Source organism: Typopeltis vanoorti, chromosome 12, assembly GCF_054136105.1.
Source record: "Typopeltis vanoorti isolate ZY-2024b chromosome 12, IOZ_Tvanoo_1.0, whole genome shotgun sequence".
In the NCBI taxonomy this organism is placed as follows: domain Eukaryota; kingdom Metazoa; phylum Arthropoda; class Arachnida; order Uropygi; family Thelyphonidae; genus Typopeltis; species Typopeltis vanoorti.
Genome location: NC_143560.1, coordinates 97,489,391 through 97,508,968, shown reverse-complemented (window position 1 = coordinate 97,508,968; position 19,578 = coordinate 97,489,391). Strand labels below are relative to the sequence as shown.

At 37.0% G+C, this 19,578-nt stretch overlaps 1 protein-coding gene across 6 annotated transcripts in view; it reads right to left on the bottom strand.

The window, feature by feature from the left end:
- Window positions 1-19,578, bottom strand: part of LOC150101041 (uncharacterized) — a 242,556-nt gene that overhangs the window by 168,939 nt on the left and 54,039 nt on the right. For all 6 annotated transcript variants that reach the window (XM_090401679.1, XM_090401681.1, XM_090401678.1 and 3 more), the window contains exon 3: window positions 8,218-8,367. In XM_090401679.1, coding sequence (XP_090257805.1) covers window positions 8,218-8,367 — 150 coding nt within the window. The remainder of the gene's footprint in view (window positions 1-8,217; window positions 8,368-19,578) is intronic.

The window sequence follows — 19,578 nt, the reverse complement described above, 5'->3', positions numbered from 1 at the left end:
AAGGCAAATGATGAGAAGTTATACCACCTTCGCCACAAGTTGCCCCAGTCCTGAAAATACTTCAGGTGCAAACTGTTAGCAGCTTACACTTGGCTTCTTCAAAATCTGATTAATGCTCTGACAGGGTTGGTTAATCCTATCTGCATAGGATAAACCAACAGCTGCATTACAACTGTCTTTTTGCCAGTTTGCATATTTTACAGATGCAAAACCTCAGTTTCTGGGAGAGGGAAATCTTGCCAGCTCTGTATGACACCAGTTAACTCACCTTCAACTGAAAAGCCCTGATAAAGGTTCTTTGTGTCACAGACAAGATTTGAACCCATGTGTTTCCCACCAAAGGCATCATCAAAATCAATACTTCTATTGTTTTTTGTTGTTTTTTTTTATCCTTCTTCTTCTTCTGCAACTTTCTGTGCTTTTGTCCCTAGAAGGTCTTCATTTGAGAGATCTTATTCCTCAACTTCTACTAACTACTTTACATTTTCACCTCCAAACTAACTTTTTAGCTAGCAGCACTATCCTATCACTAATTCTCTTATAAAGATCTGTCAAATCCTATGAATGTAGGAACACACATTTTCAGTAGCTTCTTCCAAACACCATTCATACACTCTGCTGTCTGCAGGTGAGGAACAACAAAGTTGAGCAGCATTTCTCGATACCTAATAGCAGAGATGGTAGAAATCACTGGTCCTGTCAGGTGAAGTTCTTTGAAAGAGTACAGACTGATAATAAATGATGCAGTGAAACCACACCACACTACGCTATGACTTTTGGTGAGTGTAAAGGGATCTGATGGAAAACAAGGATCATTTGCAGCCCAAATGTGACCACTGTATAAGTTAACACTTCAGTTAAAAATATGGCTTGTCAGTCCACAAGATCTTCCATGGCCATGCATTATCCATTTCCATTCAAGCTAAGAACGTCAGGGCAAACTGCAATCAAGTTTCCATATCAAATCTTATGAAGCAAAGCTTGAGTATGGAAGTTCTTATAATGGAAAAATCCCATTGTACTGTAACATACAGATTATTTTATTACAATTAAAATATTTATTGACTGCAATGAACACAACAGTATTTACTGTGTTATACATCTATTTGTGTTTCTTTTAAATATAATACAATAATATCATTATATGACTAATATTGTGACTATAAACCAAGTACAATGAAACAGCCACACAGAAATAGACATTTTATTACACTTAGCTCCTCCAAGTCAGTTCATCCATAGAATTATCCCACTTATCAGTTCTTTAGTTAAACTAAAACAAACTATCACTACTGTACCAGTAGCCACCATGGAGTTGCTCTTTTCTTTTCTTTTAAACTTTTAAATTTGGGTCACATTTGATAACTTCATACAATAAAAATTATTTTAATTTTTACTAACTTTATATTTTTAATATTTTCACTTTAGTTTCCAAATAAAAAAAAAATCAATCCAAAGTTTAGAGACACTTTAAAAAATGAAGAAGAGATTCAGTGAAAATATTGACCAAAGCAATGCTAGTAGACTGATGAAGCATTTAGAACATAATCAAGAATCACATAAAAAAAATTGCTGATGGAATTTTTGAACCTTCAAGTAGTTCAAAAAATAATTAAAGGCTGATCAGTCAAATTTTGAACTTATATAAAATAAGAAAGTTAAATGAAATTTTATCTAGACTGGGTCACTGAAAATGGAATCTCAATTCAAAAAACTGCCAGCTGTTCTTTTATATGTGAATCAATTTCCAAGTACAATGAAACTGTTAGTTATAGAATTATGTATTACCAAAGAATCAGTCAGATTTCATAATGTTAATTTTTGACTTCTATGAACATTTTTATGTTCATAGAAAAGAATATATCACAAATTAAAGAATTAACATATCGAGATCACCATTTCAGTCTTACTTTGGATGAGTGGACCAGTATTGGAAATAAAAGATATTTCAGTACTGTTGTTCATTCAGGTGACACAAAATTTTAAATTTAGAATTAGTTTGTATATCTGGAAAAATGTTCATTAACTGATATTCAAAATATTGTAAACTTAAAAATGCAAGAATCTGGAATAATTTTGAAAAAAAAACATATTGTGACTATAATGACAGATGCAGAAATTTTGATGTGAAAGGTCAGTAGAAAATTTACTCTGCCTTAACTGTGCCATTCATTCAGCAGTTAATGACACATTTTATAAAATGTATAATAAATATTATATAACAAATATATTTAAAAATTATTTTAATGAATGAAATAGGAAACTATAGTTTCCTATTTCTAGTCCTTGAAAAAATGTTTCGAGTCCTGGGGGGAAAAAAAAAAAAAAAAAAGACTCAGAAACTGTGTTTGTGACAGGTGCTGAATGTTATGCACATTAGTGTGCTCTTGTTTCTGTATTTGGTTTATCATTAGCAAGGAAGTGTCCAGAAAATTAATGCTGGTGTTTATATTCTATTCAGGTGTACATGGTCTAATAACATTCCCATGGAGTTAAATTTTTCTGTTTTGTCATAACAGTGGTGTAAAATTCCAAATCATTCCATATACTAATAACACACACACACACACACCATATATACTGTTCATTATATATGGTGTGTGTGTGTCTCATGCAAAATAGGTTGTGTTAGAGATCTTGCAACAATGCTATGATCAGATCGACAGTAAGATACTGCAGTCCACAGAAATAATACACAACCTTGACCATATGAATGTAAATTAAATCTCTTCATATTTATAAATTTAGGGACACAAAAACACACGTGTTGTGTTGAACAGATTATTTTATTAATCATCATCATCATCAAATTCCTGCCATGTACCCTCAAGGGGTGTACAGGATATGACAGTACTACATGAAAAAATTACATCATTACTAACTTCCTATCTACAATTTTCCTCCAAATCAGTCTGTTACTTGTCAAGACTCCAACATTATCAGATCTTATATTTCTATCGTCTAAGGCACTTTGTACCATATCAATCCACCTATATCTTGGTCTTCCTCTGGGTCGTTTTGCTGCCAACCTGGCAGAGAACACTAGTTTTGCTAATCTTTTCTCTCCCATTCTATTTAAGTGACCATACCACCTGAGATTAGCTCTGCTAACGCATTCCTGGATGCTGATAATGTCAAGTTCTTTCCTAATATCCTCGTTTTTAATATGATACTGCCACTGATGCCATCTGTTCATGCCTCTAATCTTTCTCAGGACTCTCATATCTGCGGTCTCTAGTCTTTGGTCAAGTGTTTTACTTCTGACCAGCTCTCAGATCAATAAGTTAAAACTGGTTTGAACACTATCTTGTATACGGCTAATTTAGTGTTCCGACTAATTTCTTTCTTATTCCATATGAATTTATTCAATTGACTTCCCACCATACCAGCTTTGCTGATTCTGTTGTCTATTTCTATACTGAATTTACCATCTTCAGTAAAAATCGTGCCTAAGTAGCTGAAATGTTTTACTTGTTCCACAGGTTCTCCATTCACAACACAGTTGACATTTTCAATGATTCTGCCTATTTTCATTGTCTTTGTCTTTTTATTGCTGACCTTCATACCATATCTGTTACAACAGCTATTCAATTTAGTCAGAGAATCTTGCAGACTTGTAGCGGATTTATTTAGAAGTATAACATCATCAGCATAAAGCAATGAGCTGACATTAACATCTCCAATTTTGATATCAGGTTTAATACCACATTCCTTCATAATGTGATCCATATAGATAATGAATAACAGAGGGGATAATGTACATCCTTATCTCAAACCAGATTTAACATTAAACCATCTTCCTGTACTTCCTTCAATTCTAATTGCTGACTTACAACTCAAATAAAGACTAAGTATTGCTTGATATAATGCCCCATTGACACCATATAACTGTAGCGTATTGAATAGCTTCTCTCTTGGCACCTTGTCATATGCCTTTTCCAAATCGACAAAACTTAAATACAGATCTTTGTTGTATTCTCATGCTTTCTCGACTATTTGTCGTAAAGTGAAGATCTGATCCTGACAGCCTCTATTTGGCCTGAATCCAGCTTGTTCTTCACCAAGCTTTTCTTCCACAATTCTTCTCAACCGTTTCTCAAGTATACTTGCATATCTCTTGCCAGGAACACTCAGTAGGGAAATACCTCTGTAATTCTCACATTTAGTTTTATTTCCCTTTTTATATATGGGTACTATGAGAGCTATACTCCAATCATCGGGAATTCATCCCTCTGTTCAGGCTTTCTGAACTATGCAGTGCAGCCACTGTAAGACTTTTATACCATCATACTTCAGCATTTCTGGTCGAATATCATCTACTCCGGCTGCCTTTCCACATTTCAAGCCTTTGATGGCTTTTTCTACTTCAAGTATGGATATGTATTCCTGACTGCACGCCTGATCAGTGTGTTTTATCACTGTGCTGTTATCACTGCTTGTTTCATTTAGCAGTTTTTCAAAGTAATTACTCCATACTTCAAGGATATCTTTTTCTCCTGTTTTCATGTCACCTTTATCATCTCTAACTCCTTTTACAGCACTCTTTCCTCCATTCCTAAGCTTCTTCAACAACCTCCAGAATATTTTGCCACCTTCTTGATATTTATTTTCTATATTCTTGCCAAAGTCTCCCATGACTTTTGTTTAGCTTTCTTACATTTGTCTCTGTATTCTGTAAGAGTAAACGCTGACTTATTTGCCAGGAACTTTTGATATGCTTTCTTCTTTTCCTTCACTGCCTCTTTAACTTCCTGTGTCCACCAGGGAGTTCTGATTTTTTTATCCTTGCACACAACCTCACCACATGCCTCTCTGGCAGAATCAATCAATGTTTTCTTCTGAGTTTGCCACTGAATCTCCAAGGTTTGATTCCTGTTCTCAAACTCTTTCATTTTCTTTTCAATAATCTTTCTGTATTTTAGTCTACAGTTCACATCTGAGAGCTGCTCAACTCTTATTCGCTTTAAAACTTTCTTACATGTTATTCTTTTCAATATGAAATTCAATTTTATCCTGCTCAAGACTAAATAGTGATCACTTCCAATTTCAAATCCTCTGTACACTCTGGTGTCCTGCACCAGGGAGAAAACATCACTATCAACAATAACATAGTCAATGAGACTTTTCTTATTCCTAGCCTCTTCTCTCCATGTGAATTTGTGCATATTTTTATGTTGAAACATGGTGTTAGCAATAACCAGTCCATGTCCTGAACAGAAATCCAACAGATATTTGCCATTATTATTAGCTTTGCTCTTTTCTCCAAATTTTCCAAAATATTTTTGTATGTCTCACAATCATTTCCTACTCTGCTATTTAGATCCCCAACAAGGACCAACTTTTCCTTTTTCATTGTGTCAGTTGCTTTTTCTAAAGCTTCAAAAAATTCCTCCACTTCTACCTTAGTAGAACCTTCTGTGGGACCATAGGCACAAATAAGTCTCATTGTCCAGTTCCCCATTCTCATATTTGCCCACATTACTCTACTTGAGACTGACTGCCATTCAAGAAGATTAGCCTCATATTTTGTATTGAATACTATGGCTACTCCTTCTTTTCCTTGATTGTCATTGCCTGAATATAACATTTTGTATTTATTGCTCAGAAAGATCTCACTAGTTTTGGTCTTTTTTGTTTCAGTCACCCCTATTATGTCGATCTGGTACTTATCTAATTCCTCAGCTAGCTCCATTTCTTTGCCATTCAGGCTGCTTATGTTGATAGTACCGATCTTTAACTCTGGTGATGTAGAGTTGGGGTTTGTTTTCAGATTTGTTCCAGTAGCTGACTTTTCGCTGTTCGCCCTGGTTCCTTGGCGAAAACAACGGGGCCTTGTTTAACCGGGTGACGCCCCAGCCGGCATGAAATTTTGTCATGTTGTACCATCATTTTTTATAAAAATGATGGTACAACAAACAACAATCAACAAACCAAAATAAAAAATGATGGTATTTTATTAATTACTAATAAAATAAAACTTGACGTTTCGACCCCTGTATCGAGGTCATCATTGGAAGGAACAAGTGTATAAGGAACCAAGCTACATGCTCTAGCTCTGTAAACTGGTAAACTAAATCTACATAGTTAATTAATCCTTTCCCTAGCCTGACCTCTAGTGATAAAAAAATAAAATAAATAAATAAATAAAAATAAAAAATTATAAATAAATAAATACAACTACAATAAACTGCTAAAGTCCTCATGTATTAATATTCTTCTGGATTTGTACAGTTCTGATTGTTATAATATGATTTCTTTCAGTTGCTGTTGAAATGTTACAAACACTTCACCAGGTTGTCTTCTTGTAGTGGGATTTTTCTATGGCTAGTTTAGGTTTTTATACAGGTTGTAGATGGGTCCTCCACATTCCTGAAATGGTCAGGCCATCATTTTTGTTGAGATTTGGGTTGTGTTTGAGCATTTCACATGACTCTTTAAATTTTCTCTCAAACCAGGTTTTGGTGCAGTGCAGGACTTGATATTTTTCCAATCAATTCTGTGGTATGTTTGAAGTGCGTGGTCAGAAAGGCCGGTATTTCCAAAATGGATGTATTTAATGTGTCGTTTGGGTTCATCCTGTCTGATTGGGATAGTTCGCCCTGTTTCCCCTATGTATGGTATGTTACATGTGCATTGTATTTTGTATACCCCTGGGTGGGCTAGGTGTGGAAGAGGATCTTTAGAACTGAGTAGGTGTCTTAACTCATTTGGGGGTTTAAAGGTGGTTTTAATGTTGCATTTGCATAGTGTTCTGTCTATTTTTTCAGAAATGCCTCTAACATAAGGAATGGCAATAGCATTCCTGAAATCTTTTTTGTTCTTACTGGTATCTTTATGGAGGATCTTGTGAATAGTTTTTTTACTGTATCCATTTTTTTATAAATGTTTGGTCGATGATCTTGTATTCCTGGTTTAGAGCTTGTTCATTAGAACAAATTGTTAGAGCTCTGTGTTTAAGGGTGCTTATGACACCTAGTTTTTGCATTGGGTGGTGGTAAGAATTTTTGTGTATGTATTGGCCTGTGTGTGTAGGTTTGTGGTAAACTGAGAAGGAGAGACAGCCAGAGGGAAGACATGTGACAAGTGTGTCTAGGAAAGGAAGAGAGTTGTTTTTTTCCATTTCAATGGTGAATTGGTTACGTTTGTGTTGTTTGTTTAGGTGGCTAAGGAATGTATTTAGGCCAAATGGCGAAAATCGTCGATGTATCTGAGCCAAATTTTGGGTTTTAGACATGCTGTCTCTAGAGCATGTTGCTCAAAGTCTTCCATATAAAAGTTAGCTATTGGGGGGGGGAGAGCAGTGAGCCCATGGCTGTACCTTCTTTTTGAAAGTAAAAATTGTTTTGCCACACGAAATATCCGGAGCGGAGTATGTGGACAAAGAGGGCCGAGATGTTGTGTGGAAATATATTCTGTAGGAGCAAGATAGTGTCATTGATTGGGACATTGGCGAAAAGGGAAGTTATATCAAACCTGACTAATAAATCTTGGTCATTGTTTTTTTTTTTATCACTAGAGGTCAGGCTAGGGAAAAGGATTAATTAACTACGTAGATTTAGTTTACCGGTTTACAGAGCTAGAGTATGTAGCTTGGTTCCTTATACACTTGTTCCTTCTGATGATGATCTTGATACAGGGGTCGAAACATCAAGTTTTATTTTATTAGTAATTAATAAAATAATCTGTTCAACACGTGCGTTTTTGTGTCCCTAAATTTATGAATATGAATGCTGATCACCGTGTAACCCTAAAAGAAATAAATTAAATCTCAGCTACAACTTATCAGACTGTTATTCCACTACAATATAGCAATGGCAAAATTCAGACAACCATACACATGCATTCAATAATATTAATAGGTCCAGAATAATTTCAAGCAATAGCAATCCTTTTTTTAAAATAATGGCAATTACTATATTCCTATTGTTTATTGTGTGTGTCTCTCTCTCTCTCTCTAATAATTTTTCTTCTGTTTTGACCACATGAAATCCTCAAGAGTAGATGAAGCTAGTTGTGATTTTTTTTTTCAATAATAAATAAGATAGTCTATTTTTTTTTTTCACTTAGTTTAATTAGACAAAAATTATTGCATATAGGTGAAATCATTAATGTCATGAAATACCAATTTTGAAGAAAAAACTTTAATTCAATGGTGTATGGTAATAACTGTCAGGAAAATTTTTTAGAATATTTAACAGTGATATAAAAGACACTTACCGGGAGGCATCATCTCTGATGGGTTTTTTATCTCATTTCTTGAAATATGTTGAATTTTTGGGGTTATATCAGTCTCAAACTCTAATCGTTGAACTTTTTTTCTAACTCTTGGACCTTCAAGTATCTCTGGAGGCTGATCTAATGAACCCCCTGAAAAAATAATATATATATTACATAGAGTTACCCTAAGTAAGTGTTTTAATTGGTTTTAATTTATAATAATTTCATCCATAAAACTGTTGAAAATGTTTATATTTGATTCACTGGAGGCTACCCATGTAAGATGTTTTTACAATAATCCAGGCTGTTCAGATTATCCAAGAGTTAAATAATCCAGACACCCTGTTCCAAAGATAAAATTTGGTACTTTTTCAAGACGCTCAAACCACCAATAAGAAACTGAGAGTTGCATACTATTCAATGTAAATCACATACCAACTGCAAAGATTCATGAGCATTTGTGCCAGGATTCAAGCCGACTATCTACTTCTAGGGAAGTGAAAATGCTACAATCTATTATGATGAAATTCCAGTCACTGTCAGCAATAGTTGCAACTTAAGCATAATTGATTCAATTATTAAAGGTGTGCTAGATGAGAGGATGCATAAAGTATGTTTTACTGGAGGTAAAATGAGTAAGGTGATTGAGGTATTAGATATGAGAAGTAGGCAAACAAAAGAGTTGATAGTTGTAATAGGTACAAATAACTTGACTGCAAACAAAGAACACGTCACATTGGATATCAGGTGGTTGTTGGAACGGATAAAAGAGAATAGTGCGACAGAAAGGTAGTAAACGTGTTGCCCAGGTATGAGGTGAGATGAGGTGGAGAGCAAGGATTATGAATTATATGATAGCAGAAATGTGTGAGGAGAAAGGAGTGCAGTTTATTAATATATGGAATGAGTTTGAAGAATGAAGTGAACTGTATAGGAGCAATGGACTGCATCTGAGTGGTTTTAGTGTGAGTCGCTTGGAGAGACTGCTGCTGGACAGTAGAGAAGTGAGTGCAGAGAATGAATCTGATGAAGTGGTAAGCGATGTGGAATAATGGGAGAGTAAAACAGGAGAGATTGAAGAGGTGGTTGTGAATGAAGACGTGAGCAGCATGAGTATAGAGAGTGAGAGAACAGGTATGGAAGACAGACAGGGAAATGTGGAGGCTCAGGGTGGACAGAGGAACACAGCATGAGAAAGGTAGATGCTCCAAGAAGATGTGAATGCATGTGTAGACAAAAAGGGAATGGGATCACCCAGAATCAAGGGATCAGTTGGATCTGAAAAAGGTTTGAAGATGAATAAAAAGAAAAAGAAATAGCTCGAGTTAAGCATGATGGAGAAGTCACATCAAATAAGTGGTGTCAGTGGAATTATCTATAGTCCAGGAATAAGCTGCTGTGTTTGTATACAAATGCTAGAAGTGTAAGAAACAAGGCAAATAATAGGTTGTATTAATTGAGTCTGTTCACCCAAAAATTGTTGCAATAAGTGAGACATGGTTGGACGAGGATGACATCCAGACAGGAATAGAGATTGAAGGGTATGATGTGTTTCGTGAGGATAGAAAGAGTAAAACGGGAGGGGATGTACTATTGATGATAGAGAAAGAGTTGTGTCCATATAAAGTAGAGATGTAAGAGGAAAACGTCAGTGGTTTTGAGGCAGTATGGTATGAGATAGAGGTGAATAGAATGAAATACTTGGTTTGATGTTGTTATAGACCAGGAAATGTGGATGGCAGTGACTGAAATGTATAATCAAATTAGCTAAGCCAAGAAAAAGTTGATTATTATGGGTGATTTTAAGTATGGCAATATAGACTGGAATGATAAGATAGCAACTGGAAGTAAAGAATATGAGTTTCTTGGGTTTTTGAGGGACAATTACCTCAGACAATATGTAACAGAGAGCACATAAGGATTGAGGATTTTGGATTTGATCATCTCATCAGAGGATGTAATTATAAATGAGGTTTCAAATCACCCTCCAGTTGGTGAGAGTGAAAATGAAGTGATTACCTGGGTGTTTGCCAGCAGTGTGAGGACCTTTGTGAGAAAAGGGTATATGTGGAAAGGCTGGTGATTATGAAGAGCTCAGGAGACAGCTTGTAGTGTAGCATGGAATGAGGAGTTAGATGGAAAAGAGATCAATGCAACTTGAGGGATATTCAAGAACTATTTAGTCTAAATGTATTCCAAGGGTCAGAAGGTTAAATAAGGTAGGTGAAATAGATGAATGAACAGATCAAGTGAGATACAGAGGAAAAGGCATTATGGAGGCACCATTAGAGAAGAGGTAATAACCAATTCCATGAGGAAATAAGAGATTTTGGGGGTGATCGTGGATAAGGATCTAAAATTTAGAGGACACATTGCCAGAATTGTGAGGACAACACAACGAATTCTGGAAATGATGCGGGGGACACTGACTTGTAGAAGTAAGAAGATTCTTGTTCCATTGTATAAGGCTCTGATTAGGCTACACGTGGACTTCTGTGTACAGATTTGGTCACCTGGTTTTCAAAAGGACGAAGAGATTTGGAAAAGGTCTGGAGATGACTTACTAAGGTGACTTAGTTTCTGATCTATGGAATATCGAATATGAGGAAAGATTGAGAAGATGCAATTTACAGAGTCTAGTGGATAGGAGGAAGAAGGGTGCTATGATAGAGACCTACAAGTTAGTAAAGAGTTGTTATAGGATCAATGTTGAAGAGATTTTTCACAAAATGGTGGGAAATTTGGGGAGAACCAGAGGTAATCCCTGGAAGCTGTATAAGGAGAATGTGAAATGGAGAGTGAGAAGCAGGTTTTCTGCATGAATTGTGAATGATTGGAATGCCTTGTCTGAGAGTGTGGTATCTGCAGAGAATGTGAATGTCTTTAAGGCATGGAATGATTAGCGATGTGTGTATGACAAAAGGGCCTTCTAGATGAGTCTTTGACTCCATGAGTTCTTGGGATGACGATGATAATAATAACAACAGATTAAATTTTATTCTGATCATCGTTATAATATTTCTCATCATCATCATAATCAAATTCATGACATGTTCCCTCGAGGGGTGTACAGGATATTATGATAGTACTATAAATAGTGGAACCTCGGTTGTTATGATGTCATGTTCAAGATGAGATGTCATGCTCGGATGTCATGTTCAAGATGAGAGTTGTTCGACTCTCATCTTGAACAAATCGGTTCCCAAACAAAAAAGCACCAGTTTCTGAACCGAATCTCGGTTCCCGAACAGGCAAACCAACAACCAAATACTCCATGGGATGAGATGTACAGCAGGATGGTGTCAGTTATGCTGCAGCCTCCACTCAGTGCAGACACCTGCTCGGATTTGCAGTGCCTTTTCTTGATTTTCTTTGTGTTTTGTTGTTTTTTTTTTATAAATTATTATTAAATAAGCCACCATGAGGCTGAAGGAGGATAGTGGTAGCAGCAAAGCAAAAAGAAAACTCTAGAACCACAACAGAGGTTAAAAAAGAAATCATATCCAAACACGAAAATGACATTCGTGTCTCGAATCTTGCTATGCAGTTCAGTATGGCGAAATCATAATCAGTACTTTTTCTTCTTCTTCTGCAGCTTTTCCCTCTTAAGTAGGGTCGCTGTTTGTAGTGAGTCTCCTCCACAACCTCCTGTCTTGGGCTGTAGCCACATCCAAGTTCTTCATCCTCAAGTTCTCCTCCACCATCTCCCTCCATCTCTTCTTTGGACGCCTGCGCTTCTTCCTCCCCTGCACATCCATCTGCATGACCTCTCTTCCCACATACTCTTCCTTCCTCCTCATCACATGACCTAACCATCTCAACCTTGCCTCCTGTATCTTTGCTCCTAAGTTTGTAACTTTCACCATTCCCCTTACATAGTCATTTCTCAGACGATCCTTTCTGGTCACACCGCACATCCACCTAAGCATTCTCATCTCCACTACCTCCATCCTGCTGATGTTATTTTTCCTCAGGGCCACAGTTTCCATAGCATATGTCATAGCTGGTCTCGCTACTGTCCTGTACATTTTGCCTTTTAGTTTGATCGACACCTCTCATCGCATAGCACTCCAGCCATCTCTCTCTCCAGTTCCTCCATCCTGCTTGTATTCTGCATCCCACTTCCTTCTCAGCCTCACCATCCTCTTTCATTGTTGAATAACTTAAGTATCTAAAGTCACTGACCTTCCTGATGGCATTTCCTTCCAGCTCCGTCTCCTGGCTGCCATCCACTTTGCAACACATATACTTGGTCTTACTTCTGATCAGTCTCATACCTCTCTCTTCCAGTACTTTCCTCCAACTTTCCTGTTTAGCTGCCACTTCTTCTCTTGATTCTGCACACAGCACTATGTCATCTGCACATGACATAGTCCAAGGTGCGTCTCCTCTCACCTCCTCCGTCACAATATTAAACAGGAATGGACTTAATGCTGACCCTTGATGCAAGTCAACAGTCAATGGAAAACTTTCTGTCTCTCCCAGGCAAGTCTGAACTCTTGTCTTCACATTTCTGTACATCTCCTGAACCAGTCTGACATTTTTTTTTTTAATATTATTATTAGCAGTTTATTATTCACATCACATATACAAATTATACATATTATACTATTCAACTTGTATAATTATGACAATATTTCACAATACAATTCAATGCACAGTACAATATTACAAAATAAAATTCAAGTATTACTATCATATTCTGTTTGCACTAACACTTATTTTGGCTATTATTTTATTATTGTTAATAAATAGTTTTCTCATATATGCAAGTAGAATATAATATATTTCGAATGGTTTCATAGTTATGATAAGTAACTGGTTTAGAGTAATGTAAGCTAGTTAATGCAAATGTGTAACCAAAGGCCATAGCCATACTGGTTACTAGAAAAGTAATTAGCTCAAAACAGACACAGAATCTGGGGACCGCATCTAAGAGTATAGTAATGTACATGTTGATATTTTAATACCTAATTGAATGAACCAATTTGTAAATCAATACCTTAATTGGTAATGATATATGAGTTATAATGATCTCTTATACTATACGTTTAAAGTAATTGTCAGCATTGTTTAATCCCATAAGGCAGTTTCTCCTTTTCTGAATACATATTCTGAGGTTATAGATTTAATTTCATTCAGAAGTTTATTATAGCTACTCGTCACAATGTACTTGAAAGATTTATGAAAAATTTCTTTGTTAGCCTTAGGTACTTCAAGCATGTTTCGATCACAGAGCAATCCATAGTCTACATTATATACCAAGAAACTTTCAGTGCTCAGTCTTATACCTCTCTCTTCCAGTACTTTCCTCCAACTTTCCAGTTTAGCTGCACCACTTCTTCTCTTGATTCTGCACACAGCACAATGTCATCTGCATACTGAAGGTACTGGAGAAACTTCTCCAGTACCTTCTTCTTCCTCAGACACCTCCAGACTTCTTGCCTTGGCACGCTATCAAAAGCTTTCTCCAGATCAATAAATACCAGATGTAGCTTCTGTTGCTTCTCTCCAAAATTTTCCATCATCTGTCATAACTCAAAGAGAGCATCTGTGGTCGATCAACCAGGCATGAAGCCAAATTGCTCCTTTGCAATCTCCACCTCCTTCCTCGGTCTTTCATCAAGAACCCTTTCTAGGATTTTCATTGTGTGGAACATCAATTTTATTCCTCTGTAATTCTTACAGTCTTGTGCATCCCCTTGACTCTTGTAGATGGGGACAAGAGTACTTTCCCTCCATTCCTGTTGACAAACTTTTACAGGTCCCACAGCAGGTCAATTCCCTCTTACCTCAGTGCCTTCCATGCCTCCACTGGGATCCTGTCAGGGCCCACCGATTTTCCATTCTTCATCCTCTTTATGGCTTCCTTCACTTCCACTCTACTAATGTTCTGCACCATCCCTTCATAAGGCTCCCCATCTTCTCTGTGAGTCTTTGCATTTTCTTCATTCAAAAGCCCTTCAAAGTATATTTTCCATCTGTTTCTTATATCCACAGCCCTCCTTAATACCCTTCCTCCAGTCTTTGATCTGCCTCACATGTATGATGTCCTTTGATGCCTTATTTCTACATTTTGCCAATCAATAAATCTTTCTCTGTCCTTCCTTTGTTTGTAATTGATCATAAAGGTCTTGATATGCCATGACCTTCACCTGTGCAACAACTTTCTAGGCTTCTCACTTTTTCTATCTGTCCTCTTCCACTCTTGACTCATTCCACTTCTGCTTTGCCTTCCTCTTAGCCGTCACTGCTTCTTGTACATTATTATTCCACCACCAACCCTCCTTCTGCTCTTTAATCTTTCTGGATGTTTCACCAAGCACCTCGATTGCACAGCTTAGAATTGCTTTTGAATTATGTCTCCACCAATCTTGTACACTTTCCAGTCCATCTGAAATCCTCTCTAACATCTTCTGCCTAAAAACTTTTCCTCACACTCTCTTCTTTTAAGCAAAACCACTTAATTGTCTTTGTCCCATGGCTTCCAAAGGTTCTTATCTTCGACTTTATTTTAAAGTCTGAGCACAGCAGCCAGTGTTGCTGCACCACTTGATCTTTTGGGATTACCTTACAATTTGTTACTGCCTTAAGTTGTTTTTTTCTAGTCAAAATGCAGTCAATTTGTGAACTGTTGTTACCACTTCTAAATGTTATCAAATGCTCTTCTCTCTTAAGAAAAAGGAGTTCACAAGTGTCATATCAAACACTACTGCAAAGTCCAAAATCCTCTCTCCTTCCTGGTCCATCATTCCCACTTCATGGCCACCATGCACCCTTTCACAGTCCCTATTCTGTCTCCCTGTGTCCATTCAAGACTCCTCCAACAATCACCATCTCGTTTTCTTCCTGTTCCCTCATTTCTTCATCTAGCACATTCCAGAATTCATCATTCTTTTCTGCTGTACAGCCAACATGTGGGGGCATATACACATAAGATGACCAGTTGCTCTTCTCCAAGACCCAGTTTCATTTGCATGATTCTGTCATCCCTCCTAACCACTTCCAGGAGTTTGCCCTTCATTCTGCCACATACCACAATTCTGACAAAATTTCTTCCCTCTTTATTCACTCTAGAGTAGAACAATTTATACCCATTTCTTAGTTCCTTTGCCCTTTCCCCCCTTCCACCTTGTCTCCTGCATGCATAAAATGTTCAACTTCCTCTTCCTCATCATGTCTGCCACCTCTCTTCCCCTTTCAGTCATGCTTCCAACATTCAACGTTCCCATTCACAACATTCTCTCCACTTGTTGGGCTCGCTTCTACTGCACCCGCCCTTGATGCGATAGCACTCGTCCATTTCTCACAGCTGTAGGGTGATGTGGCTGCACGTCGCTTAAGGGGTACGCCCTAGCCCTTGTATCACTTTCTTTTTGACAATACTCAAAAATAAAGAGGTGATCAAGGGACCTGATGTTGCAAAAGGAGTGAAATTTTTTACTAAACAAAGATCAGAGACAATCGAAGAAGTGGAAAAATTTTGCTGATTTGGATAAACAAAAAACAGTTAGCTGGTGATAGTGTTTCTGAGGGTGTAATTTGCGAAAAGCAAGGCGATTAAATGATGACTTATTAAAGAAAAACCCTAGTATGAGTGGTGATACTAGGGTTTTTCTTTAATAAGTCATCATTTTAAGAGAAATTTAAGAGGAGAAGTGACATACATAGTGTGATTAGGCATGAGGGAGGCTGCGAGTTCGAACCAAGAAGCTCCTGAGAAATATGTGGAAGAATTTAGTGACTATGTAAAGGCTGAGGGTTTCTTCCCCAACAAGTGTTCAACTGTGATGAAACAGGCCTATTTCAGAAAAAAATTGCCAAGCAGGACCAACATCACTCAGGAGAAAAAAGCATTGCTAGGACACAAGCCAATGAAGGACAGGCCAACTCTTTTGCTATGGGGAAAAAACGAAAGTGGGGACTTCAAGGTCAAGCCATTGTTTGTGTACCACTCTGAGAATCAGAGGGTGTTTAAGAAAAATAATGTGAATAAAAGTAAACTGTCGAGGGCTAATAGTAAGGCTTGAATAACCAGGCAATTTTTTATTGAGTGGGTCCATGAAGTCCTTGTCACAAGTATGAGAAAATACCTTCAAGAAAAAAATTGCCAATAAAATGCTTTCTTGTGATGGACAATGCTGCTGCTCACTCTCTAGGCTTGGAGGACGAGTTGGTGGAGGAGTTTGATTTTATCACAGTGAAGTTTCTGCCCCTAACACTGACTCCTCTAATCCGGCCTATGGACCAGCAGGTCATTTCGAACTTTAAGAAACTCTACACTAAAGCAGTTACAAAGGTGATTTGAAGTGACCTCTGACATAGAATTAACACTCAGAGAATTCTGGAAAAATCACTTCAACATTCTCCATTGCTTAAGTATCCTTGACAAAGACTGGGTGCAAGTGACTTACAGGACCATGAACTTGGCCAGGAGGAAATTGTGGCCAGACTATGTAGCAGACAGAGATATTGAGGGCTTTGAGGCTGTGAATGTTGCTGTTGTCGATGATATTGTGTCTGGGGGCAAAAGCATGGACTTGGAGTTGACAATTCTGATGTAGAGACCACAGGAATGAGCTCACCATGGAAGAACTGGAACACCTTCAGAAGGAGCAGCAAAAGTCGATGGTGGAGGAAATGTCTTCAGAGACAGAAGAAGGAAGAGAGGATGTTCCTAGTTCTTTGATCAATGTAATGTGTGCGAAATAGCATGGGATGCAAAGTTTGGTGGAAAGATATCACCCTGACAAAGCTATAACAAACTGCATCATAAATCTTTTCAATGACAATGCCATGCCTCACTTCAGAAACATTTTAAAATATAGGCAAAAACAAATCTCACTGGACAGGTTTTTAGTGAGACAGAGGTTCAGTGTGTCTCAACAGAGTCAAGTAGTGCCAAGAGACAGAAAAGAGAAAAAACCCAAGGACAGTTAACTGATGTTTTATGGTAGGGGACTCACCTTCCACTTATGCCATCAACTCTCCTCCGTACAGGTAAAGTGAAGTTAAATTTTTGTCTATATTTTATTTATTTATTATGTTTATTCTTTTTGTGTAAGATTTTATGCATTTTCATTGTTTTTGTATACAATTTTATGCATGAGGTATACTGTTATAAAAGTTTAAATAAGCAAATCTGGGGTTCAGGAATGGATTAATCTATTTTACATTAATTCTTACGGGAAAACGGTTTCAGTTTTCAAACAAATCGGTTTCCGAACAGCCTTTAGGAATGAATTATGTTTGACAACCAAGGAAAGATTAGCAAAACACTTGTTTTGCTAATCTTTCCTCTCTGCTATTAGCTCTGCTAACACATTCCTGAATGATCACAATGTCAAGTTCTTTCCTAATATCCTCATTTTTAATATATTACCATTGATGCCATTTGTTCACTCCCCTAATATTGACCAGAACTCTCATATCAGTGGTCTCCTGTCTTAACCAGAGGCTCACCTGACATCTTATGCCTCATTTAATTACACTTGCCACATTTGCTTGCAGACAATTTTATTCAACTATTACTTAATATCGAGCCAAATTATAACAAGCACCATGGGACCAACAAAATTTCCTTGTTATAATCATTAGTCACTATATCAGTGATGAGTTAAATCTATCCTGATTTTTTTTTTATTTCAATAACTCGATAAAAAATATATTCAAAAAACAGAAGTAACAGAGAAGAAATATAATATAATCACATACCTAGGTTTTATTTGTGTGAATGTACTTGTTATAAACTACACTTAATATTAAACACAACTAATTTGTCTATAATTTTAAAACTATACACTTAATACTAAACACAGTTTATTTCTCCATAATTAAAAGTAATATTAATTAATAATAAACAATTTTAATTAGACTTTTTAAAGACCTACATAATGTTTTGTTGGTTTTAAATCAATCCAGCCGACAGTTGTTAGATACAAAATTGTCACATCCAAATTGTTTAGCAACCTTTTCTGCTAAAGCCTTTAAGATTATACTGTCTATAACAATCCAGCACTCCTTCGTGTAGCGAACCAGGTCCAGAGACTATACACTGGAGAGGTGGGTAGTGAGAGGATGGTCTCCCAAAGACAAGATTTGGTTATAAGCCAGCCTGTAATCCAATGTAGGTGGTCATAAAAGTTAAGTCACTCCTAACTCACTCACTCCTCAGCAGGGCAGAGGAGTGGTTAATTAGAAAGCGAGTATACTAACCACTTAGCCGACCAGGTGGCAAATTAAGCAATTACGAATGAGCAATTAAGCTCATTTTTACCTGAGCAATTAAGCAATTCTTATCTGAGCATTAAAACCTGAACAATTAAGAATGTTTGCATAGTTAGCAAAATTTATAACATCTGCATATCCATGTAGTATGCTCATTATAAAAGTGAGCTACTGTATGGGAATATGCATAAATTAAAATTATTATGGCTTTTTGCTCATTACAGCTGCCATCATATTATTTCCATGCTCATTACAACAAAGTTAGACTGTTTACATTTTATTCAGATTTTTTTTTTTAACTGAAAGTTCTAAGCTGAACATTTAACTAATCAACAAATTATCAGTGTTGATGAAGCTAGAGAATGCAGTGATAAAATTAAGCTGTGCTGAAAAGTGTTTTTAGTCAGTATATAGCGTGGCTTCTTGTCACAAATTGATACAGGTATCTTCGGTAGTGCTGTTGTTTATACTGTGTTTTGCTGCTGGTTTTTTACCAAGAGAACAAGGTCAGAGTTAGATGGGTTCAGAAGTAGCAGCAAAGAAAAAGATAAGTTTTCATTATTGTGATTAGAGTTTTCTACTTTAAATTAACAATGTAAGGTCTGTAGTAGTTATTAGGGCAAGCCTTCTTAGCTCAGTCAGTATAGATGAAGCCCTTTGGTCGGAAAGACCTGGGTTCGATTCCTGTCAGTGACGTGAGGAACCATGTCTCTTTTGTGAAAGGTGAGTTAGCCGTCTCATACAGAAGTGGGGGGGGTTCACCTGGAAACTCGGGTTTTTCCCCCCAGAACAGGCAAACCGGCCCTGTGAACTAACCACCTTATCCTCTGGACAGGTATGGTTTGGAAGGGAAAAGCACAGCTCCATAACAGGCTACTAGGCCTAATATGTAAAAAAGAAGAAGTTCTTAGGGCTTGGTTTTTCTTGCACTATTTGAATGATGGTGGAAACCACAGCTCAGTTTACCAATGACTTATCACCAAAGATCTCCTCCATTTAAGGACTACATTCTGCATAGCATATTATGGAATTTTGTAGTATGCAGTGCTTGTGGCATGTATGCATCCAAGCAATTTGACATGTGGTAGGTGAGATATCGGGGAGTGCATATATGCAGAAAATGGCAAGAACTTT